The sequence below is a fragment of the Dipodomys merriami genome, unplaced genomic scaffold (genome assembly GCF_024711535.1).
Source record: "Dipodomys merriami isolate MVZ:Mamm:240054 unplaced genomic scaffold, mDipMer1.0.p SCAF_18, whole genome shotgun sequence".
NCBI lineage: Eukaryota > Metazoa > Chordata > Mammalia > Rodentia > Heteromyidae > Dipodomys > Dipodomys merriami.
Genome location: NW_027203159.1, coordinates 22,774,242 through 22,800,472, shown reverse-complemented (window position 1 = coordinate 22,800,472; position 26,231 = coordinate 22,774,242). Strand labels below are relative to the sequence as shown.

Below are 26,231 nucleotides of genomic sequence, written 5' to 3'. Positions count from 1 at the left end.
GGTCTTAACACTCCAATAAAGAAACATAGACAGTCTGGTTAGATCCAAAACAAGATCCTTTTATCTCCTGAATTCAAGGGTCACATTTTGCCCATAAAAACTCTATTAAGGAAAAGGCCTCCATAATCAACTGGGAGTTGCAATCCTAATATCAGATAAAGTAGACTTCAAATTAAAAAGAGTAAGAAGAGATAAAGAAAGTCAGTATATATTAATTTAGAGATGTCACTTTTAAATATTTTAAATATTCACCAAACAACGGAGCACCTAAATTGATCCAAGAAACACTACTTTCCCTCAAGTCTCATACTTCCAAAAACATTAATTTGGGGGGACTCTAACAAACCACTATCCCCACTAGATACATCAACCTGGTAAAAATTCAAGAGAAAAACCACAGATCAAAACAACTGCATAGTTCAACATTCTTTACTAGACATACCAAATATTTCACCCAGAAGCATCAGCAAAGCCTGGGATATTTTCCCAAATAGACCATATTTATGTTAAAAAGTAAACATACAAATTTAGAAACATTGAAATTATGTCCTGCATTCTCTAGGAACACAAGGGAATAAAATTAATACTCAGCAACTAAAGCCAGAAAATAAAGTCCTGTAACACATGACGCTCAATAACATACTGTTGAAGCACCAGTCAAAGAGATTAGAAAGGAAATTGAAATGTTCTTGTTATTCAGCAAAAATGAGCACAAAAATTACCAGCTCCTTTCGCAGAGCAAAGGCAGTACTCAGAGTCAAGTTTAAAACTCTGACGTCCTACATCAACAATTTGGAGAGACCTGAAAACAACAATTTAGCGAGACATATGAAGCATTGCTTGATAAGAAATGTACTCATTATCTTGCCATGTAATTGAAACCCCTCTGTACAGTATTTTCTGTCTGTAGTCCAATAGAAAGAAAGAAATAATTAAAATTAGATCAGAATTGAATGAATTAAAATCTTAAAAAAACTATAGAAAGAATCAACAAAACAAAGTGTTGTTTATTCAAAAAAGATAACAAAATTGACAGGTCCTTATCAAATCTTATCAAGAAAAGAAGAGAACACATGAAAGTAAACAAACTCAGAGATGAGAATTGAATCACCACCACAACCAAGATTCATAACATATAAGGGGTGATACTTATCAATTTATACTAATAAGCTTGAGAATCTGGAAGAAATAGACATATCCTAGCAAGTATCAACATGTCAAAACTAAACCACGATGAGCTAAACCAATTATACAGACCAATATCAAGCATCAAATTAGAAACTTCAATATGAGACCATCCATGTATGAAAATACCAGGACCGAATGGATTTATAGTACAATCCTACAAGGCCTTCAAAGCAGAGCTCACACCAATACTTCTTCAGGTCTTCAAAGAAATTGAAAATTCACCACTGAACTCTTTCTATGAAGCCATGGTAATACTCATCCCCAAACCAGGCAGGGACTCATCTAAGAAAGTGAACTATAGACCCATTATTTTAATGAACATTGATGCACAATTTCTCAACCAAATTTGTTCAATATACTTCAACAACTCATCAAAAAAAAAATCATACACCGCGATCAAACAGGATTCATTTCAGGAATGCAAACTTGGTTCAATATATACAAATCAATCAATATAATTCATCACATGAAAAAGAGCAAAGATAAGAACCACATGATTATTTCAAGAGATGCAGGAAAAGCATTTTAAAAGATCCAATACCCCTTTATGATGAAGGCTCTGGAAAAAATTAGGGATCCATGGAACTTTCGTCAAAATAGTAAAGGCTGTATATATGAAAAACTACAGCCAGCATTGTATTTAATGGTGAAAAGTTCAAGCCACTTCCTCTAAACTCAGGAATGAGACAAAGATGTCCACTCTCTCCATTTCACTTCAATTTGTATTAAATGCCTAGCTACAGCAATAAGCAGAATGCAAACATGAAGGGGATACAAATTTGGAAAGATGAATTAAAACTCTCCCTCTTGCAGATGACATGTTGTTGTTTTTTTTTTCTTTTTTTAATTTTTATTTATTTTTTATTGTGAAAATACTGTACAGAGGGGTTACAATTACATGGGCAAGATAATGAGTATATTTCTTTTTTTTTTTAATTGTATTTTATTTTATTTGAGAACATACTGTACAGGGGGGCTACAATTACATGGGCAGGATAATGCATACATTTCTTACCAAGCATTGCAGCCTCCTCCTTTGTTTACCCTTCACTTCCCTTCCCCGCCTCCCCCCTCCCCCCACCCAATTATACCCCCCTCCCCCCCCCCACACCGACATTGTAAAGCTGGTTTTGACATGACATTTTGTACTTCTCATTGTTGTATTTATAGAATCCCGGGTCTTCTTGCGATGATTCGAAATTTTAGCAAAGCAGCAGGGTATAAAATTAGTTCTCAAAAATCAATGGCTTTTCTGATGCCATCAATGAGATGAGTGCACCTAAAATCAGGAAAACAACTCCTTTTCTAATAGTCCCAAAAAACTTAAAATACCTAAGAATTGAGTAAATAAATAAATGAAAAAAAAATTGAATCCTGAAAAAGGAAATCAAAGCAGAAATTAGGAATTGGAAAACCTGCTATGCTCCTAGACTGAAGGATCAACATTGTGAAAATGGCAATATTTCATAGGCTACATACAAATGTTACATAGTACCTATCAATATTCAAACCATATTTTTCAATGGAATAGAAGAAGCAATCCAAATATTCATATGGAGCAATAAAAACCCCGAATAGCAGTAATGATCCTAAACAGAAAAACAATGCTGCTGCTGGGTGCTGGTGGCTCATGCCTGTAGTCCTATCTACTCAGGAGGCTGAAATCTGAGGATCATGGTTCAAAGCCATCACAGGAAGGAAAGTTTGTCAAATTCTTAAATCCAATAAACCACTAGAAAACCGGAAATTTTGCTGTTGCTCAAGTGGTAGAGTGCTCTCGGTGAGCTGAAGAGGCAGGGAAAGTGCCCAAGCACAGAGTTAAACCCTATGACCAACAACAACAACAACAAAAAAACAGTGCTGGAGGAATATCAATACCAAATTTCAAATTCTTCTACAAAGACACAGTAATCAAAATAGCTCCGAAATTGCATAAGACCTTATATGAGGACCATCAGGATAGAACTGAAAACCAGAAATGAACCCAATTTCCTAAAACCACCTAATCTTCCATAAGGGGCTAAAACTAATAGAATGGAGAAAAGCAGCCTCTTCAATAAATAGGGCTGGCAAAAGTGGTTACTCACCTGTAGAAAACTAAAGCTAGCTTCTTATATATCACCCTGTATCAGAATCAACTCCAAAGAAATCAAAGACCTTGTTGTCAAAACCGACACCTTGTAAACAGTACAGGAAGGGATAGGAGAATCTCTAGAGCTCCTTGAAACAGGATGAAATTTTCTTAATGCGGACCTAGAAACACAACAAATCAAAGAAAGGTTGGACAAATGGAATTGCATGAAATTGTAGTGTTTCTGCATGTCAAAGTACATAGCTAGCAAGATCAATAGAAAGCCAAAGGATTGGGAGAAGATCTTCAATAGCCATACAATGAACAAGGATGTCATATCTAAAATATAATTGGAACTCAAAAAAGTAAATACCCCAACAACAAATCCTCAAACAACTGCCCGATAAACAAATGGGCTAAAGACTTAAAGAAAACTTCTCTGAAGAAGAAAGAAGAATGACCAGCCAATAGACACCAGAAGAAATTTTCAACCTCTCTATCCATAAGAGAAACGCAAACTCACCTCTCACCCCTTTAGAATGGGTATAATCAAGAAATTTAATATCAACACATACTGGAGGGGATGTGTTTTAAAGGGAACCCTATTGCACAGTTGTTGGGAGAGTAAACTTGTTCAACCAATTTGGAAACCAGTGTGGAGTTTCCTCCAAAGACTCCACATAGAGCTCTCCTATGACACAATAATTTCACTTTAGGACATTTACCCAAACAATCACAAATAAGGTCATTCTAAGGCTTCCAACAGAGCTATGTATATTACAGCCATATTTACCGTACCTAAGATATGGAAGCAACCAAGATGCCCCTCAGTAGATGAATGGATCAATATAAAATATGGAACTGTATGACTCCATCAGAAACAATGACATTGTGGAAAGAATTGGGGAAAAAAATCTTATTAACTTACGTAAGCCATGCCCATAGAAACATAGGTCCAATGGTTTCCATTATTTGCAATAACTAGTACATGTGTAGGACAAACATAAAATGCTAAGAGCTATGTAAATATAAACATGTAAGATGATGTTAAGTTAAATAAACGCCAGATAGGGATGCATATTTTTTTTTTACTTGCTATTGTTTCTAATGTATTTATGATGTACTGTACAATTTTTTGTTGTTTTGTTTTTTCGTTCTCCAGGGTATAATCCCTATTTTCACTGTGATGTTGGGCCCTGCATCTTTTATATACACTTCTATAATTGGGGGAGAGGAAGGGAAAAAACATAATGTTTAAATAAGGATACATGTTGATCAATTGTAACAATAAGATGTACAAAACATATGGTGAAAATAAACTTTACAACTTCAGAGGTGGGGTGCGGGGGCGGGGAGAAGGGGGTATAGGGGAAGCGTAGTGGTGCTGCGAGCGAGAGGTAGTTGTGGAGGTAGGAGGGAAGGGGAATGTAGTAATTACCTTGCTTATGTAACTCTAACTTCTATGTGCAACATTTTTTAGAATAAATCAGGTACTAAACCAAAAAAATAGGAAAGCATAGAGTGAGAGAGACCTCAAACTTAACCAGTGAAAAAGAGTCTGAAAACGTGACTGACCACATATCTTGAAAGGCACAGTGCTAGAGTACATGTGGAGTAATTGTGAGGCTCTAAAATTCCAGATCACAGACGCACCAAAAGAAAGCTAAAACACGCTGTGGAATATCTTATAGAATTAATGAATTTCACTATTTCACAACGTAGTATAATTTTTTGTATTGCTAGTTCCAATATATATTTTTAACAATCAGGTTCTTAAATTGTTCAGCACGTGTTCCCTTTTTATGTAGGTCCTTCCAGATGGATAACTAATAGAAAATTAACCCGTCATACAACGTCTGATAATTTATTCATTTATCATCACTCAGCAACTGACAGTAGTGTATACATATCTAAAAATTTTTGTGAAAGTTCTCATTCAATTTTGTGTTCATCTTGTGTTTAGAGCATAGATATCTATATGGAAATTCTAGAGGATATCAAATATAGTAATGATTTATGTGGTATTAAAAAGTAATATGTAGGGACTGGGAAGGTGGCTCAGTGGTAGAGTACTTGCCTTGCATGCCTGAAGCCCTGGGTTCGATTCCTCAGCACCACATAAGCAAAGAGAAAAAAGCTGGAAGTGGTGCTGTGGCTCAAGTGGTAGAGAGATAGCCTTGAGCTGAAGAGCTGAGGGACAGCGCCCAGGCCCAGAGTTCAGGCCCCACGACCAGATCCCCCCCCCCAAAAAAAAAGTAATATGTAAATTGAAATATACTCATTACTGGTAAAAGTTAATCTAGTGTCAATATTACGATAGTTTCTTACCATTCAGCAAAGCATACATATATTCCACTATTTTTTTTACTTTTACAATTACTATGAACAATGAATGAAGTTATTGTAAGAAAAAAACATTAACTTGGTTTTTGCTTTGAAGAAATTGGGTGTGTTTTCCAGAAAAAGAGAAACATGCCCTTTCCAAAAAATTGTTGAACCTTAACAGGTGGAAAAAAGTTATTCTTATTTTACCATCACTTATTTATTAAAACTCAGTTTTGGAAATGTTTTTGCAAAGAAATAAAACAAAATAGTATGTAAATATTTTCTGTGCAAAAGACCTTAATATATGTTCTGTATCTGGAAATACCAAACAAGGATACTCATAATATTGACAGAGATATCAGATATTTAAAGATAGCACATGTCTAATTAGAATAAAATTCTTTTGTTCTTGCTTTGTCTTTTATATTGAAGAAGGTGCTAATTGCAAAATCAGTATTCAAAGAAATTTTAATAGACATAATTCTTATCTATTTCAAACTGAGTTGAATATGTGAAATGGAACACTACTCATTCCACCATTTCTATGGCTTAGGTCTACCACTTTTTTTAAAAATTTAATATTATTGTCATGGTAAGGTAGAGAGTGGGCATAGTTAAATAAGAAAGATAATGAGTATAATTCTTGGTAAACATGTTACCCCCTTCTTCAATTGTCTCTACCTTTCCCATCCATAATCCAATTCTCAAGAATTTCAATCTACTTTTTCCAATTTAATGTTATGGTGAAGGCAGAGTTTTCACAAATTTTATAACACTTGTAAATACATCTCATTCATAAATCCGAGTGTACTCTCAGGAATTATATATATACAGATCATTAGAATTATTTATATTCACAAATATTAAAAATTATGACAGGGTATGATATATAAATATAATAAAAATTTCTAAATTTGGAAGTAATTCATGATTTTATGCAAATTCGTTAAATGCTCTGATTCTATTACTCCTTTCCTAAACTCTTGCATATCAAAGTGTGATGCAATATGTATTGTTCTGATGAGAAGACTAATATGAATTGACTCAAGAATTATAAACACATAAGCAAAATATCAAAGGGATGTAATAAAAAATCTTCAATACAAGCCGGGTGCTGGTGGCTCACGCCTGTAATCCTAGCTACTCAGGAGGCTGAGATCTGAGGATCGCGGTTCAAAGCCAGCCCGGGCAGGAAAGACCGTGAGACTCCTATCTCCAATAAACCACCAGAAAACCGGAAGTGGCGCTGTAGCTCAAGTGGTAGAGCGCTTGCCTTGAGCTGAAGAGCTGAGGGACAGCGCCCAGGCCCAGAGTTCAAGCCCCACAACCGACAAAAAAAAAAAAAAAATCTTCAATACAATTACAAATAATGCTTTCCCTGTGTTCAAACCAACAATAGTTTGATCCCAGTAGGAAGTGTGAAAAATGCTAATTTTTGAAAGTAACAACTGTCACTATGTAGTGTTATTAGCGAAAATTTCCAAATGACGTCAAATAATTAGATATGTTTTCATAAATGTATGAATGTCACATGTCTGTGTGAATAGTTCAATTCTGCAGGTCAATCATAGGAATTTCTATTGACCTACTCCTGATAATTTTTTTTAATCATATCTGTATCTTGAGAACTCTGGTGAATGGGGACATCAATATTTGCCAAACGTGCAGATGATGAGCACTTAGTGTTTATCCAAATGAGGTAATAGTAAGGCAATAGTGTAGGCAAGAGTCAGGAAAAAAGTAATTTATTTTAAGTATTATTGCAAGGTACCATATACATTTATATGTGTTTGTGTTAATGCCATTAAAGTAATGGGAGCACAGATGATTCCCAAATTAATATGAGAAGAGTTTTTGTTTTTTCAAGAGAGGATGTATAAGTTGAAACAAGATTGCACCATGTCAACACATATATTTCCCACATCCATAAGATAGACATACAGAAATTAATTAGCACAAACATGGAAAGGCTTAAGCATACATACAATTACACAGTTCATCATTAAGAAGCAAAATACTAATTTAAACGGTATTTGGACAGAAAACAGACAGGATTAACGTGTTTGTTTTCAAATCTCTCAACACAAATCTCTGGACTATTTTTATTCTTCCCTCCCAGAAGATTAATAAATTAAACAATAAATCATATTCAGTATGAGGTTTAAAGTTTTGAGTTATCATGGAGTAATTAAATGTTGTTGCCTAAGTTTATAATTTGTAAATATGCTATGTTGACATGAAGAAAACTGCAAGTTATTTGAGCATGTAGTACATCAGTATAACAACTACTGAATTATTTGACATTTGATTTTGGATATGAAGATTTCCCAGAATTTCCTAAATATAAATTTTTTACCTTAAAAACCATTACTATTTCTGGAATTAATCCCATGCTGTTAATTGGATATATGAAGGAGAACCAGACAAATTCACAAAAACATAGAGATGACATTTACACCCAACTTTGTAAAATAAAAATTTATTTTAATATATTTTGTTACAAAATTTCATAGAGCTTTTATATATTGTGGATCACAGTTCAAAATTATGCCTGAAAATTCTCTGCAAGCCACTGAATATATATTGTCATAGGAAAGTTCATCTGACTGGGTAATGTCAATTTTCCAAAATATAGTAAAATACTTATCTGCCTACTATTAATCAGTACTAGGAAATATGTCTAAAATGCTCCCTAGTAAAATTACAACATAACTTTAGGGAAATGATAGAATATTGGGATAGAAATTTAGTGTTTGGTGCTATGATTCCATGATTGAAACAATCTATCAGAGTGTAGTGTTCTTGCACTTCAATTAAACCTAGAAAACTCGACATAAAAAAGAATTTGTAGTAAGACAACCACTGATATTTTGAAAAGCTCTGACTATGAATAGCCCTTAAATCTAAGAATAAAAAGAATAACATAAATGGGCAGAGTGTGGAAGAGTGAAAGTAAGGTGTATATATTAAGGTATTTGCTAGTTAAGTAGATTCACCAAAGACGATGGAAGCCCTTCAATCAAATAGACATTTCATTTTCAGTGGTCGTTTCCAATATCTCCTCTGTTTGGGACCATATTTAATGTAACAATGACATAATCATTTCACGTTCAGGTGTTCGAGTCTTTTATCACCACAAGAGCTTTGTCAAATGAAATGTTCGCTTCTAGGTCAAAGACCGAAGGGAAGATTCCATTTCTGAGTGGTATGATATTCATCACAGAATTCACTGGAATTGTGCTAGAGTTACATAGAAGTGTACTGCTAGTGTCTTCTTTGCAGCTACCTCGCCGGAAGTATATTCCTACTATTTATTTACATAGAAGTTACATTAAATCACTCTTGTTTCAATGGTCTGTTTTATCAAAGAAAGTATTTATCCCTGCACTAAAAATATTCACAGCAAAAAATAATAACTGCATTATATTTCAGCCACTGAAATGGGGGCAGTGTACTTTCATCCTCAATGACGTTATCTAGGAAGAAATGGCTTAATTGCTTGCAAATATAAATATCTTAATAATGTTACCATTACTTAGGAAATATTTTACATTGTATAATATATAAAACAAAAATAGATATGTTGTGGCAGTTACTTTTTATATATTTACAAACCTAGAATGTTTTACCCATATTGTGTAGAGCTTCCCTTGATAACATATGATAGAAGGAATGAGTTCAGAATTGTATCTCAAATTGTTGGAAACCCAATTTGTCAAACATTTACTAATGTGTAAAAACTGTTAGCAGTTATTGCCACATTTTATTATTCCCATTATTGCAACTAGTGTCTGCAGATACGTACAAGAAAATCTTTTGGATAATTCATTTTCCTTGAACTCATGGCCCTTCCATTATCCATAAGGTCTTTTTTTTTTAATTTAATTTAATTTTATTTGAGAACATACTGTACAGAGGGGTTACAATTTCATGGGCAGGATAATGCGTACATTTCTTACCAAGCATTGCAGCCTCCTCTTTTGTTTACCCTTCACCTCCCTTCCCAGACTCATCCTCCCCCCACCCAATCATACCCCCCTCCCCCCCACACACCGACATTGTAAAGCTGGTTTTGACATGACATTTTGTACTTCTCATTGTTGCAACAGGTCCACCTGAATCCTTAAACGACTTGTTTGTCCCCATCTCCTCCACATGTTATACTGACATCAAATATAGTGAAAGCGGGGGTTACACTGTGGGGGAGGGACATACAAAGCAACAAAGAAATAATCTTATAAATGCGTTAGAAACACATGCATGAAAGAAACGAGAACATTAAAATACATATTTAAGGGTTCATTTCCCCATTTGTTAGGAAATGGAAAGGTTTGGAAAAAAATTATATTAAGTGAAGGAAGCCAGGCCCAAAGAAACATAGGTCCCATGCTTTCCCTTATTTGCAATATCTAGTATAGGTATGAGTCAAGCGGAAAAGGTCAGATAATGTGATTTTAGGAAAATGAACCCTATAAGGTCTTTTTGTTCAAGGCCAGCACTCTACTAGTTTGAACCACTGTGATGCTTCTGGCGTTCTGATTGTTAATTGAAGAGAAGATTCTGAAATTCTTTATTCCTTTGGCAGACTTGACCAAGCACTCAACAGTCTCAGCCACCTAAGTAGCTAGGATTGGAGGTTTCAGGCACCAGCACTCAGCTACGAAATTTTGCACCAATTTTTTTTTTTTTTTTTGTCAGCATGGGGCTTGAACGCTGGGCCTGGGCGCTGTCCCTCAGTTCTTCAGCTCAAGACGAGCACTCTACCCCTTGAGCTACAGCACCACTTCCAGTTTTCTGGTGGTTTATTGGAGATAGGAGTCTCACGGTCTCTCCTGCCTGGGCTGGTTTTGAACCATGATCCTCAGATCTCAGCCTCCTGAGTAGCTAGGATTACAGGCGTAAGCCACCAGTGCCTGGCCTGCACCAAAATTTCTTAATGAAAACCTTTAAAGGAACACAAAGGAAATTTGGGAATGGTAATACTGAAAACAGTTCTTAGACCTCTGTTTTGAAGCAAATTTCCTAATGCATGTGTACAACGATTCTGAACTACAAAAGTAAGAAATATGAATATTTGCTTGTGTTCAAAACTATACATGAATATCAATGACTTTTGTACTTCAAGTTGCTTGATAATGTAGTTTTCTAAACTGATAACAACAGAAGCATTCTGATGCTGCTGCCCATATGACAAAACTTGAAATTGTGAGAAAATAAGAGGACAACAGATATGGAAAAATGGGTATTGAACGATAATATCTATTCATTATTGACTAATCTATAATCATCCAAGAACCACACAAACAACCTACAGAAATAATGTTTGGAAGGTGGAAAAATATGGCATACCTTGGATAATATCTTCTAAAGTAAATCAGAGTCTTTAATGTAAAGCACAATCTCTTCCATAAGAAGGAAGAAATCATCCTCACTAGTTTCATTTTTAACCAAAATTTTTCACCTTTTAGACTGTCTCCCTTAAGACTTGTCATTGTGATAGGGCAAAGAATGTATAATTCCAGTTCATGACCCCAGGACTCTAAGATCAACTTATGCTAGTGTGAACTGAAAGAGATAATAATGGCATGGAAGACCTGACAGGGTTTAATATCCTTCTACTATTCTTTTATATAACACATTTTATGATAATTCTGCTGGTATTATACGACATGTGTTTTGGTGTAATTTTCTGCATTCTGCAAACTCTGCAAATGGATATGATAACTTTCTTCTGATTATTCATTGCTCATGTGTATGTAACCCTCTTTGATTTTCTTCCATTTTATGTGTATTAATAAAATCAGAGGAACTTGTAGAGTGTGTTAATAGCATTTCTCACAGCAAGAAATATAAATAAGTTTGAACATATAGTTTGGAATCCAAAAAAAGTATATGAAGATTGACAATCTATATACAGGTCTTTTAATGAGAATTGCCAAATGAAAGTGTCAAAACATAATAGGCCCTAATATTTTAGTTACTCTGGATGCTACTTGAAGTCGTGAAATTCTTTAAAGGGAATTCAAATTTGTTTTGTTCAATACCAATTGATTAAAGGAACACAAACCTTGCTTTATTGATTGCAGAATGAAATAATGAATTCAACAATATAATAATAGGTAGGAAATTGAATATAAGCATCTACATTAATATTGCAAATTCTCCTTCCAGATATTCTTCTTTATGCTTAAGTTGAGTGATAGTCATCAGGGGCAATACTCTGAAATTTGTTTTACCATACTAATTGTGGGGAAATATGTGGGGAACAGAGGTAGCAAAGATGGCCCTGAGAGGAAGTTGAGTGGGCAGAGCTAGATTTGTTTAGGTTCAGTGTGTAAACATCTCATGGAAGGTTGGGTGCATGATAAGGTATGGCCTTTCAGTGATAGGTTGATACCATTTCCTCTCCTCCCATGCAGTCTTTTGCTTTAAAAAGGGGATGCTCCCTGTTAATAAATGAGTTCCTGCTTGACTTGACTCACGCTGCGTCTGATTGTCTCCTGGGCTAAGGGAGGCTGGGGAACGGGCGAGTGGCCGCACTTACCCCTCCTCGGACCCCGTCCGTCCAAAGACCAATGAAGACCCAACAACTAATGAAATCATAAAGAAGGAATGGAAATTGCTTATTGAATATTAACAAAATATGGCAACAGAAAAACAGCATGACATATGAAAGAATAAGGGAGTAAATGAAGACTCTGTATCATTCTGTGTCTTTCAGAGTGGGACCGGGAACAAAAATATACAATGTGATTTTACTTCATATAAATGCCGTGGTGCATTCCAAAACTGCTTCTTTTGAGAATAATTTTAGTCAATTTTGGAGATTAAATTCTATCCCTACACTCTTCAGCTCAACGTGAGCTTTCTACTACTTGAGACCAGAGCAACTTCCAGTTTTCTATCAGTTGTAGTTAAGACTCATATAGGTTTTCCTACAATGGATGGCTTTGAAGTGAAATCCTCAGATCTCAGCCTACAGCATACCTAGGATTACAGGTATGAGCCACTGGCACCTGATTTTCACGAGAATTTTAAATAATCATTTTCATTATTTTTCTTACTTGAGTCAAAGTTAAATTACAACCTCCTAAGATAACATTGGGATTAACATTAAGAAAACTATTATCTTGCTAAGCACTGGTGGCTGGTGCCTGTAATCCTAGCTACTCAGGAGGCTACTCAGGAGGCTGAGATCTGAGGATTGTGGTTCAAAGCCAGCCCAGGCAGGAAAGTTCATGAGACTCTTATCTCCAATAAACTACGAGAAAACCGTACGTGGCACTGTAGCTCAAGTAGTAGAGTGCTCACCTTGATCAAGAGCTGAGGGACAGTGCTCAGGCCCAGAGTTTGAGCCCCATGATCGACAAAAGAAGAAAAACAAAACAAAACAAAACAAAAACTATTATCTGCATTGTTCTCTGAATACTGATTTCCCATAAGCACACAATAAAAAAGATCATAGCAATTTGTTTTACATAAAAGTTGAATAATCACTTAATATTTGTTTTTTTCCAGAAAGTAATTTTTTATACAAACTGGTATTATATCTTTCTTTCTGAAAATACAGCTTATTGTCAGGTAGTATTGAACATGAGTAAATTATAAACTGAAAATATTCATTCTTGTTGCTAATTGGGCTTGTTGTTTAAGCCCATTTCATAAGGATCTACCTTTGTAGAGAAAGTTGGATCAATATAATTATGATATAGATTAGATATGTGAATACAGAAGATGATCATCAGATATGGTGTTTTTGTGAAAAGGTGTTTCTTGTGAATTACCTATATAGACTGTGATACTTTTCCTATTGAATGGTATAAAATATTGTTTGGAATCTTTGCACAAATATTTGAATGTAAGTACAACTCTTGGAATTGATTCAACATGAATATTTACATGACACACTTTTAACGAGAGTCCACCTGTGAACCTCAGCACTTTCTATTCATATTGGGTTATGTAGAGACTAGAAGTCTCAAGGAATCAATGTAGGATGGAGCAACTCATCACACAATATATTATAATGGAACTATCTAACATAAAGAGACTGATAATTTTGGCCTTCCAGACAATGATCAACACAAATGAAAAAAAAATCCTTTCTTTTAAATTTCTACATTTTTCCAAAAGAGATCTTGGCAGGAAAATGGGAATCTTTATATCATGATTAGAGGAATTATCAATGAATACATTTTGTGACTCTGTGCTACATTCTTGTTAAGGCGCAAAAATACTTTACAAGAAACTGAATGTCAGTACAATTATTGAGAATTATATGCATACATCAATTTTAGAGGCACCATAATTTCTCTATCATCAATCAATTCATGGATGTTTATCTCAGAAAACAGTGATTGGGAGAACCCAGTTTGAGACAGTAAAATAGAGAATTCCCTGTCATTGACACGAAGGAAGTGGTCCATTAAATCAGTTTCCCTGCTTCTAGGCCTGTGTGCATTTTTTGCCCGAATGTTCTTAGATCAAATTGTAAATGTACATACATATTTAAATGTCACCTACTAGAATATAACTTCATTGACTTTTTCCTATTTCTTGAGGAGCCATACTACAATATCAAACACACAATGTTTACTATTGGTAATGGTTTCTTTCATTAGGCAAATTCTATTAAAAAAAAAAAACAGTTAAAGTCTATTCCATCAGTACAACATACTTAATTCCTTCTTACCTTGTGTCTAAATTTATCTATATTACTTGTACTTGAATATGATGTTAGTATAAATATCTTGTATATAGTAGACTACTGGAACACAATGGAAGGCACAGAAATTACTGTTGTCTTAACAGAAAGAATGTGAATCAGGAACTTATTGCATGCTGAGGAATAACAGGAAGAATTCTAAGTAGAAATCAAATGTACTGAATGTTAGTATAATTGAAATGTAGTATACCCCAAAATCTTTGGTACTTCTTAAAAATAAGTTGCTTAGTTTTTCTGAAAAGTAATGATATGCACTTTACATAATACTGGAGAAGTGACTTATTCTATTGTACCACATTTTATAAATCAGTACACACATCAATTCAGCTTTTTAAAAGTTTGCATATTTTATTAAAACCTAGTTGAATTTCATGTGTTCAACATAAACCTGCCAATAAATTGTTGAGTTGAAAATTCTATAATCATATTATATTCCAGCAAATTTCCATGTAGATTATATTATTGTTAATTAAATAAAGGTTATGTATATATTTATATGATTAAATTATGCACATCTTTATACAGAAACCCATACATTCACAAACATTTCTTTTATGATGGTATGTTGTAATGTTAATATTTGTATAGGTAAAAATGTGTGATATAGCAATTAAAAATCATTATGAGAAGTTGTCGCTCTCTTGTTCTTTTCATTTAATATTTTCAACTACTTGTTTTGAGAAATTCTAGATTATATTAATCTTACTTTCATGAATATTAATAAAATGTGAAGATGCAAAGATATATACCAAGATCAAGCATATCTACAAGGAAGTCAAAGGAAAGTTTTTGGCAGAAGGGGAATAAGTTTTATAAGTGTGTTTATTAAACTCTTTCATACTCTAAATATTGATAAGAGAACTAAAGAAGTGAATAAAATATCATAATACTTAAGGATTGAATTATTTTGATCATATTGACCATAGAATGTGTATTGCTGTCTAGGGAGAAAAATGTACAAAGAATCAGTTAAGACTATGTAACTTCCATTCAGATTATTCCTTCACTGAATACTCGCACATTTCTAATCTACTGAATTGTGGTCCACCAATGCATACTAAAAGGAAGTGGGACTTTGTCTTCCGGGTTCATCCCGGAAGTCAACATTTCCGTTGTCATATGAGGAAGTGTTGCTGAGTTTCCTCCGTTCTTAAGACAGAAGTGAGGTTCATGGGCTACATCACAATAACGTTGGTCCCACCCAAAGAAGACACTATACAGAGGAAGCTGTTGCTACGGAAAACCTATTACTGGGAGCTGGTCCGTTGTGGGGAGGAAGAGATCCTTGACTTGTTTGGTGAATCCAGTTAACTAAAGGGGACAGGTAACAGTACCTTGCCCTCTTTTCCTTCTTCTACGTCTTATACATGTAATTTATCTCTTTGGCTCTTGTATGTGACTGGGACATTTCTCGATTTCTACCCCTAACATACCGAGATGTAGTTCGTATAATGTTCTCCAAGTAGGCAGTATTGTTCCATGGGTAAATGAATTAAATTCCTCAGACTTCAGAAAATAGATATTTCCATTCTGGCGAACTTGAAATTCACTACTATTCCCCTTACTTTTGTGTGGGTCAAAGCAATCATATGTTTAATGTTTTCTGGCTCTAGTTCATGGCCACTAGACATTGTACTACTGAAATGTACTACCTATTGAACCACAGTCCTAACGTCAAACACTGACTCTCATGGATATTGATTCCTTTCCTTTGTGACACACATGTTCTCAAAGAATCAGTTACCTGAATCATACTCCCTATTGATCTGATGATCTGAGTAGGAATCAAGACATATCTATAAGAATGGCAAATCCTTCTTCAGAAGAGTGTATATTTTCAATAGGCATTGGGTATTAGTAAAGCGGAATTCAGAATTTCTTATTTCAAATATCCATAATTTAGCAAACCTTTTCCAAACCCATTCAAAACTTGTCATGATGCAGCATTTGTTTTCTATGCTGAAGAAACAAATGCCTGAAAAACATGCTATTCGTTTTCAAAAGTTGTTTCTATTACTTTCTATGAATGACTAATCTGTGATGTAGAAAGACTTATCAATGTCTTTCATTTCATGTATGTCTAGCAAAACAAGTATTACAGATGAATAGATTCCCCTGGGTTGTTTTTCTTACCACTGAGGAAATCACATTTAAGACATGTGATATTGTTGTATACAGCCATATATTCTCTCAGATATTTTTTCTATCTGCAGGACCTGCTGATATTTACCTGCTGTCAGAATGGAAGAAGGTAAACATGTTTATGTATTTGTTTGGGGGAATTATTTTAAATGGATGAGTTCACGTTGTGTTTTCATCACAAAAGATATATTGACAAGAACAGACAGAAAAAAATAGTAGTAGTTTTCCTGATGGACTTTGAAATTTTTAGAAATTCTGATAATTATAACTTTCACATTTGATATGCTATGTTGAAAGGCAAAAAACATGTAAATTATAGACACTTTCTAGATTGAAATATAAGGAAGCAATTAAATCAGGGGCCTTCAATGTGTGTGTGCTCTCAGAAGATAACTCAAGCTAACAGTTCCATTTGACTCAATAATTAAGTAGGATGAATATTTTTTTTCATAACTAGAATATAAGATCTACCTAGTAGGAACAGAGAATATATCAAAAATTTAATTACAGATTAATAGTCACTTTTTGAGTCTACGTATTCCAAGTAAGAATTCCTGAATTAAGGTATAGTTCATTAGAACTAAAAGTGAAGGTTTGTATTTTCCCCAATGTACTTATTTTTCCTGGGATATTTTTCTTTTTCAGAGGAATCTGTGGATCCTGAAAGGTTGTTGCAATGTCCCTATGTTAAATATCACAAAATCAGGTCATGCAGGTTACCATACCATCTGGTGAAATGTAAAAAGGTTGGTTTTACATAACTTCTTTAGTTCATGGATACATTTGAGTATTGTTTTTAACATAATTTGTTGGAACTGTATGTGAAAGATGTGAAACTGTGGGGAGAAATGTTTTGGAGAACATTTTGTATTTACTGAAATCTCTGCAGCATGTAATGGAAAGTAAGACAAAAATGGAAGTCCAACATGTGTATTTCTAGAGTTTTGTTTCAAGAGTTCTATTGAAAGCAGATCATAGGCAAGATGGTTAGTGGGGGCAATGGTGTCAAATTCTGTGTGGCTTATTTTACAAACATTTCAGGTAGTTTCCTTTTCCTTCCCTTTACTTAATGGCCAAATATACATTAATCGAATTTTAAACATTAAATTACTTTGTTAAGACACCCACTCTATTATAATATGGCCTAGATTTCAATTTCGATACTTCAGGTTTCAGTCCATGGTCATAATCTGATAACATAGAAGATGCCATGTGTCTCTTTTGTATATCTAGGATATTGATTATAAAATTGCTCTTCTTAGTTTGAAAAAAATCAGTATTTGAAAGTTGCCAGAATTATGGGTAGAAAATTATTTTTTTAATTAATACTGCTACGGTAAGTTCCAGAGCTCTATGGGAAACACAGTTTCTTGCATTGTGTTTGGTAAAGAACACATTTGTGATAACCCATCATTTTGGATATTTTCAAATATTTTTAAAATAACCGTTTCTATGCATTTATAAACTGTACCTAAATAATCAATATTTGAGTGAATATTGGATAAAATTAAGTATACATGTTCCTCAGTATAAAATTTTGTGGAGCATGGCACCAGATCTTCATGAATAAAATCATATCAAACCAAGAGGTTTATATCTCTGTATCATTTTTTGATACCATCCCAGGTAGGAAATCATAGAGATTCTTAGGTTCACTATCAAGTGAGAACAAAGAGAAGAGGTTCTATGGCTAAATTTGTATGTCTAGGCCCCTGCAAAAGGATGCAGTAACATAGCACACAAGCAGTGGTTCCAAAAGAAATCTAAAAAGAGAAAATTTGAAAATATTTTTCATATTTGAAATTTTGTTACACAGAATCATCCTGATATTGCAGCCAAATTTGCTACATGTCCCTACAATGCTCGCCACCTTGTTCCTCGAGATCAAATCAGTAAACATATCACAACTTGTATGGACAAAACTTTCCTTGAAGATGATGTAGGTAAGCCTGATATCTAAAATACAATCCAAGTCAATGCAGGCCAGTTGTACTGGAATCGTACTCTGATGGTATTTCTTGCTTGTAGCGAACATCACTTGGAACCAGAGACAAGACAAGAGTTCTGAAAATGCATGGCAATATGTTTCCTCTGAGGAAGACTGGGATATAGGTAAAGAGCTTGTTGGTTTTTCTGCATTTTCCTTGACTGATCTCACTTTATCTTGTGCTGATGTATGATTTCTTCCTATAGGAGTGAAATTATAATTATGTGTTCAACTTGGATGGTTGTATCGTTGTATTGTTGTATTCTAATATCAATAATATATATGTAGATATGCAGTCCTACATGATTAAAAAGCAGGTCAAATATCTAAATGATTTGGTTTTTGCACGATGGCTAAGAATCCCTTTTCCAATGTTTATTATCCACCTAAACGCTTTTTTGTAAGTCTCTTAAGTCCGTGAAACTTATTTTTCTTTAATGCATAAAGTTAGAGACAATCTAATGTAGCATGTCAACCAAGCATGTGTTTCTCCCTTTGGCAGAATCGTTGGAACATCCTAGCCCAAGTTTTGTTTGGGACACAATCAAATCCTCTGGCAACAACAGGTAAAGAAAATGCTGTTTTCTTAGGATGCACTCTTGTTTGTCAAAATTGAAAGTAAACTAATAGATTAAATGAATAACAATCTTTCTGTTCTCTATACTCATATAATTTGCTCACTACAAATGAAGATTGGTTTTTTTTTTCTGAACTGGTGACCCTGTGATTGGTGGCAAATGTCAAGTATTGCTTAACAGGTCCAATAATAAATTCAATCACGCAAGCTACTTCAAATCATTATTACCTTCTTTGAATGTTCTTCTCATTCTCTTATGACCCACATAAATCAGGGAATCCATAGATACAGTGTTTGGCTGGACCAATCTTTATTTCTATTTTCATGGTTTCAGGATTTATTGTCTCATCAGTTATGATAGTGTAAATGGGAGTATCTTAAACTGGTAGTTGAGAAATATATACACTTGGGGTGGGTATCATGTCATCATTCTGAAATTGAAGAATGACTATTGTAGGAATAACTACCCGGTTTGAATTGTCTCCTTGCATTAGAATAAAAGTGTTTGAGGAGAACCTTATCATGAATTACTCTTTACACTTTATGAAGATATATGTTAAGGAAATGTATTTACAGCTATATTTTAACTAGCAATACATACATGAATTTCAAATTCCACATTCCTGTATAAAGTATGGAAATACATTAGATATGGTATAGATGAAAAAAACAAAATACGATGTGTATTATGTAAGTAAGTTATTTTATCCATTAGTGTTTATGAGATTCTTTAAAGGATTGTAATTGCTAGAAATTAGCTTTCCTTCTATCGTCACAAAATACGTTGTATTTTTGCTTTTATATAATTGGAAAATAAGTCTCTCTTACTGACATGGTAAGTTGGCAAAAATTAGAACAAATAAACAGGAATTGGACTTGCTTGGAATTCTTTGTAAGTATTTATTCCATTTGGAATCATGTAATTTGTGTTGTTTGGAAATGTGGGACTTCATCACTTTTATAAGTGAGACAATGGACTCTAGATATATCAATATTTTCAAGTATTTTGTTCATTCGTCAGTCCTGACAAAAACAAGCTCACATAACATACGCAAGTTGTATTTACATGAGCCTTTCCTCACGAGTGTGCCTCATATATTCTTCCTGTGAAAAGGTACTAAATATACTAGGGATTTATATTGTCTGCTGTATGTCAAGCATATTACAATATTATGTGGAGTATGTATTGGCGGTTTATATAGTGAAGAAAGTCCTAACTGAGGGAAACTAATAGGAATAGATACGTTTAACGTTGCATCAGATGAGAATGTTCTAATTCATGAAGATTATTCACAGGACTAAAATTCATACTTCTTTCAAATTTAACAGATTTAGTATTTGAAAACAGAATACAGTTATTCTGTGGTTAGGGAGTTTCTCATCCTCCATCATGCAGAGGAAAATGAAAAGTTCATGAGAAATGATTTTGGGGTTGAAAATCACAGGAGGCAGGCCAGGTGAAATGCTGTTAATTCTAGCGTTTCACACGTTTCACAGTTGAGGATCTTATAACAGATTAATAAATCAAGCATTTTTCTCAGATTCATTTCTGGAATTAGTCCCCTAAAAATTGAATAGTACAGAGCACTATCCTGAAGGAAAATCATGGTTACTCAAAGACCTGAAATGTGCACGGATATTGGGAACAAAAAAGCAGAAAAATCATCAACACACTTTGGATAACAGAAAAGGAGCTTGGTACATGCAGCATAGAAACCTGTAGGAGGCTGAGATCTGAGGATAAGATTTCAGGGCAGCCCAACATACATCAGTGTCACACTCTATTCACCAATTAACCTCTTCAAAACAGGACATAGAAATATCGATCAAGTGGTTGAGCATTAGAGCTCTGAAGTTCTCAGGGACTTTGTCCAAGCCCCTAGTTCAAGCCCAATGACCAACAGCAATAGACAAAGACAGGAATGTAATGCGATATTCATCAATAATGCCCCATACTCACTAGTATTTCCAAAATATCTGAACTATTTTTATCCACATAAGAGCCAGTTGGATTTTATTCACCCCCTACTTATAATATCTTGCCTTTTCTCTTTGAAATTCAGAGAGTAATGTTTGAGGGGGCAGTGATATTTCCCTAACTTCATCGACTATTAGAACACTTAATGGGATTCCATGGTATTACTAATCTTTTTCCTTTATGCTAATACAACTTACATATGGAAACAAAATTTTTCTACTTCTAAATGTGGATGGTACTAGAGAACTGGGGAATTTATCAGAGCATCTGTGACAATATAGGATACCAGGTTACTTATTTATTTGTCTGTTAAAATTTATCCAAACTTAACTTTGTGTGTGTGAATATATCTGTATATATATATCTGATCACACACAAATCTGCTCATATATATATATATATATATATATATATATATATATATATATATATTTCAATTACCTGTCCATTTGTAGATGCAAATTTTGTGTATGTGTGTGCACAAACTGAAATGGTGTTACAACTTTTCCCTACTCTCTTTGAACACCCCTAAATTGAAGTATGGCACATTACTCTGAATTTTGGAGTGTAGAAGAATTTTGCCTCCCTTCAATTCTTGATTTTACTCACTCATGATAAACATTTATCACAAGTTGTCCAGGATTTGTTTTCTTATATGTCTTCCTTGGTAATGAAGAATGAATCCCTGATTGAACCATTGACATTCAAGACTGTTATCCTGAGCTGGACACTAATCATGTATTCCAAATATTGTTGTGTCCCTGGCATAGAATTCTCATAACCAAAATTTTTGTGGAATTAAGTTAGTGGAAATTTTCAATGTTCATTTAAATTCTAGAATTTCTGTGTTCATACTAACAGGTTACATGCATATGTTTTTAATTTTTTCATTTTTATTTTATTTTAATTTTAATTATTTTTCTGGAGTTCTAATATATTTCCCAGATACCACTTCACAAAATGACTATCACTACAAAATGGCATTTGTTTTGTCCACACAGAATACTGGAAAAGCAGTTTATTTGTTTGAGCCAGGACACAGTTCTTGTAATTGTACCTGAAGGTATTTGCATGGTATCCCTTCATATTTTACTTGCCTACCATAAATCATATGTCCTTTGGTAGGATACATCTCATGAAATAACCACTCTGTGCGTTGTTTTTATGCATCCCTTCACAAATTTTGAAATGGAGATCAAATTATCATGTTGATCTCAGTTCATTGCAATAACATTATATATTAATTCCACAATAGATTTTATTTTCTATTCAACTATGTGAACTGTTTCATCATTTTTTCTGGATGCATGGGATATCCATGAATATTGTATCAAAGATATATTTCAGAACCTGTGCCAATACATAAGATTTTCAGAACTATACCATAATTGTTAAAGCAATAGATTGACTACATTCACATTTATTGAACATTCACATGTTCAATAAGCTTTGAATGTGTTGAGTGTCCAAGCATAATTTTCGAGAAGATTTGTATACAATGATCAAGTTTCAATGGAAATGGAAGTGGGAGCAAGCAAGAAATTTTTTGAAAATAACTATTTACTTTTGTAAGTTTTTGCATATTTCTCCAAATACTGGTGAAGTTTCTTGTTCACAGGCAGAATACATAGTATATATTCGGGACTTTTCCACACAAAGTAATATCATATTTTTTCTCCTATTTCTTTCTAGGAATCATTCACTGAACAAACCATGAGTTCTCAACATTTCTCCTTGTTGTAGCTTCATCTTACATATATAAATATATTGTGAAACTCACTCAACCAAATGAATTCATTGTGATTTCTACTATTTACTGTTACCTTGACTCCAGAATTAAACCCATGTCTTCATTGGAATTCACCATGTCATTTTCCCCATACACATGGTAAAGTTGGCATATGGAAACTTCCGCCATCACATTTAAATCTATATTTGTTTCCCTTCCGAGTAGGGAAACTTATGTCCATTTTGACACTCTTCAAGTTTGCATGTGAATATCATCTTCCATTTCAAATATTGTTAAAGATTTAGTGCCTCAGAAATACACAAAGCTGCCAAGATATTAGATTTCTTATACAAATCCTACATCAACTACCTATTACAGAATGGTCTTGAAAATTTGAACGGGATTTGTCAACCAACATTCTGAAGTATATTTCTTACTATACAAGAGTCTTATCCATATCAAAGATTTCCAGGTGTATTGTCATCTGAAGACGGATTATGAGGGTTTTTTACAAAACCCATGGCAGGGCAAAACCAGGTTCTTCAATGTGTACACAAAATAACATTCAAAACGTGTTCTTTTGAAAGGGGACAATGCTATTCGTGAAGTTAGCATAATTTTGGGCCTAATCATAATTACTCTGTACATCACCTTGACAATAAGATAGAGTTTTGATAGTGTTATTTTAAATTTTATATGTATATACATGAATACATATGTACATTATAGTCTAAATAAAGACATGTTTATAGATATAGATATAAATATGTTTATAGATATGTTCTCTTCACATACATACTGGACTACATTATGAAGAAAGGTCCTCTACTGCCCTAAATTCACCAAGTTTTATGTCTAATTTAGAATACATGAATTTCTGATTTCCTCTTCTTGTGCAAACTACCAAAAAAAAAAAAACTGCACTGACCATTAGTACACCTATTAAATGAGAGAGAAGCATAGACACAAGCAGATATAAAAAGTTGGATCTTTTTATATTTGAATTTGAAAAGGTAAGAAGGCCAACAAGTGTTCAATTCTATTGAACAATAGCACAGTTCTCAGGAAATCTAAAAGGGAAAAGATAGAGCATGCAAAGGCATGGGAGTACTGAATAATAGATGGGCTCTCTTTTTTAATATTAGGAACTCAAGAGTGTTTTCGAAGGTGATTAGCAACGTTCCTATTTGCTCACATACATTCCAGCTACTGAGTTGATTTCTTTTCAAAATATGTCCTATTTTAACAGGAGTAATTAGGAATCTCAGTGTAGTTTTCATTTGCATTCCTTTATGCCATGCACGTTGTTCCAAATTTGCAGACAAAATGGATGTTAATGCAAGGAACCTCCATTGTTCTTTATTGGCAGTCTTGTAGGTTAGGCATGATTCATGTGCTACATGAGCAACCCAATATCTAACCATTGTTACTAGCTATATTGATTTTTTTTTCCTTAGTAGACATTTGTATTTTGACAGATACATTCAAGATAACAGAATATATCAATGGATAGGATCATAGAGAATATTAATATTAATAATATAAAATTTGGAAATAAGTGTGTATTCAAAAAGCATTGACTGTGAGGATAGAATAATTGTCAGCCATTTTATTCCAGATAACATACTGAATTTTGGGTTGAATAAATATCTTACCAAAATTAAAAGAAAATTATCCAAGCAAAATAGAAGATGCAGCACTATAACCATGTGTCTTAAAGCTTAAAACAAGCTCATATATATTCTCAGTTTTTCTGTATAGAAACACATGATGTTCATGGGAATTATTTTGAATACTATTATGGCCAGAAATATTGAATATTTCTTCATGCATGCATTGGTCATTCTTATTTCATACCCAGAGACATCCCTGGTAATTAGCCATCATATAAATGGGGGGATGTTTCTTGAGGAATTTTATTTTGTGGTGATTTAATTTTGTGAGCTCTGGGGACCTTGCATGTTGTATTGTTAAATTTCAATACCTGGTCTCCCAAATGGTGGGTTTTGTATTTCTATTTATCATCCTACCTTTGTCTATTGCCAAGCAAAGTTCTTTAGTTGAATGCAATTCCATATATTCAGCCCTCCTTTGATTCGTTTGTGACTAGATTTATATTTAGTAAGTTTTACCCTGAAATCCAAGCCAATATGGCATCACATTTTCCATACAGTCATATTTTATGATATTTACACCTACTTTGAGTTCATTGATCCATTTCGACCTGGTTCTGGCCCAAGTTCAAATAAAATCTACTGTCAATTAATTATTCACGTATAGCTATTTTTACATGCACAATATTGAAAAGAGTCTTCCTTTCCTATATCTGAGGATTTTGGCACCTAATCAAAATTGATGTGGCCATAAGTATCTAGAATAATCTGTGTATCTTTCATGCTTTTCCATTGGACTCTAGGCCCATGTATGTGCGAGTAATAAATAATTAAATAACTACCTAACTACTATATGTGTGTGCGTGTGTATGTGTGTCTGTGCGTGTGTGTGTGTGTGTGTGTGTGTGTGTGTGTGTGTGTGTGTGTGTGTGTGTTTTGGATTGCTTCTTTGTGTTTAATACTAGAGTTTGGAGTGCAGTATTGACATTCTTGCTATGGTTTTCCTGCTAAGGGTTACAATCTGGTTCTTGTTTGTTTCCATGTGACTTTTTTAAATTATTTTTCTCTTTCATTAAATAATCTCTTAGGGATATTGACCAGTACTTCTTTTAATTTACACGAGGTTTTGAGCAGCTTTCCAAATTTCTCGATGTCAATACTTCCAATCCATTAGCGTGTGCTGGGTTAAATTAAATTAAAAATATTTTTTAATTTCTATTTTCAGATGATTACTGTGTTCCTCATAGAGATCCTTCACTTCCCTGCTTATGGGAAGTGCTAGTTATTTTCTTTTTCTTTTTCTTTTTGTGAAAGTACTGTACATAGGGGTTACAATTACATGGGCAAGATAATGAGTACATTTCTTATCAAGCATTGTAGTCTTCTGCTTTGTTTCCCCTTCGCATCCTTTCCCATCCTCCCTCTGCCTCCCCACCCAATCCATCCCCCTTCCCCTACCCTCTTCCCCACACCAAAGTTGTAAAGTTCGTTTATGACATAACAAATTGTACATCTCATTGTCGCAATTGGTCCACCTGTATCCCTATTTAAACAATTTGTTTTCCCCTTCCCCTCCACAAATTAAAGCGACATCAAATACAGTGAAATCAGGGATTATACTGTGGTGGAGGGACATACAAAGCAACAAATAAATAATCTTATAAATGCATTACAAACAATGGCATGAAAGAAAAAAAATGAATACATATCTTAAGGTTCATTTCCCTAACATCACCTTATCTGACTTTTTCTACTTGACTCAGGCATATACTAGCTATTGCAAATAAGGGAAGCCATTGGACTTATGTTCCTTTGGGCCTCGCTTACTTCATTTAATATAATATTATTCCAAGTCTTTCCGTTTCCTAACAAATGGGCAATGTCATTCTTTCTGAT

The 26,231-nt window shown here is 34.0% G+C and overlaps 1 protein-coding gene across 1 annotated transcript; it reads left to right on the top strand.

Moving 5' to 3' along the window:
* The first annotated feature begins 15,499 nt into the window (after positions 1 to 15,499).
* On the top strand, positions 15,500 to 22,769 carry LOC138829967 (gametocyte-specific factor 1-like). The gene is made up of 7 exons (XM_070026457.1): positions 15,500 to 15,633; positions 16,523 to 16,560; positions 17,097 to 17,197; positions 18,268 to 18,394; positions 18,480 to 18,563; positions 18,941 to 19,004; positions 22,686 to 22,769. The coding sequence occupies exons 2-7, from the start codon at positions 16,551 to 16,553 to the stop codon at positions 22,708 to 22,710; spliced, it is 411 nt and encodes a 136-aa protein (XP_069882558.1). The 5' UTR covers positions 15,500 to 15,633; positions 16,523 to 16,550; the 3' UTR covers positions 22,711 to 22,769.
* Positions 22,770 to 26,231: the final 3,462 nt, after the last annotated feature.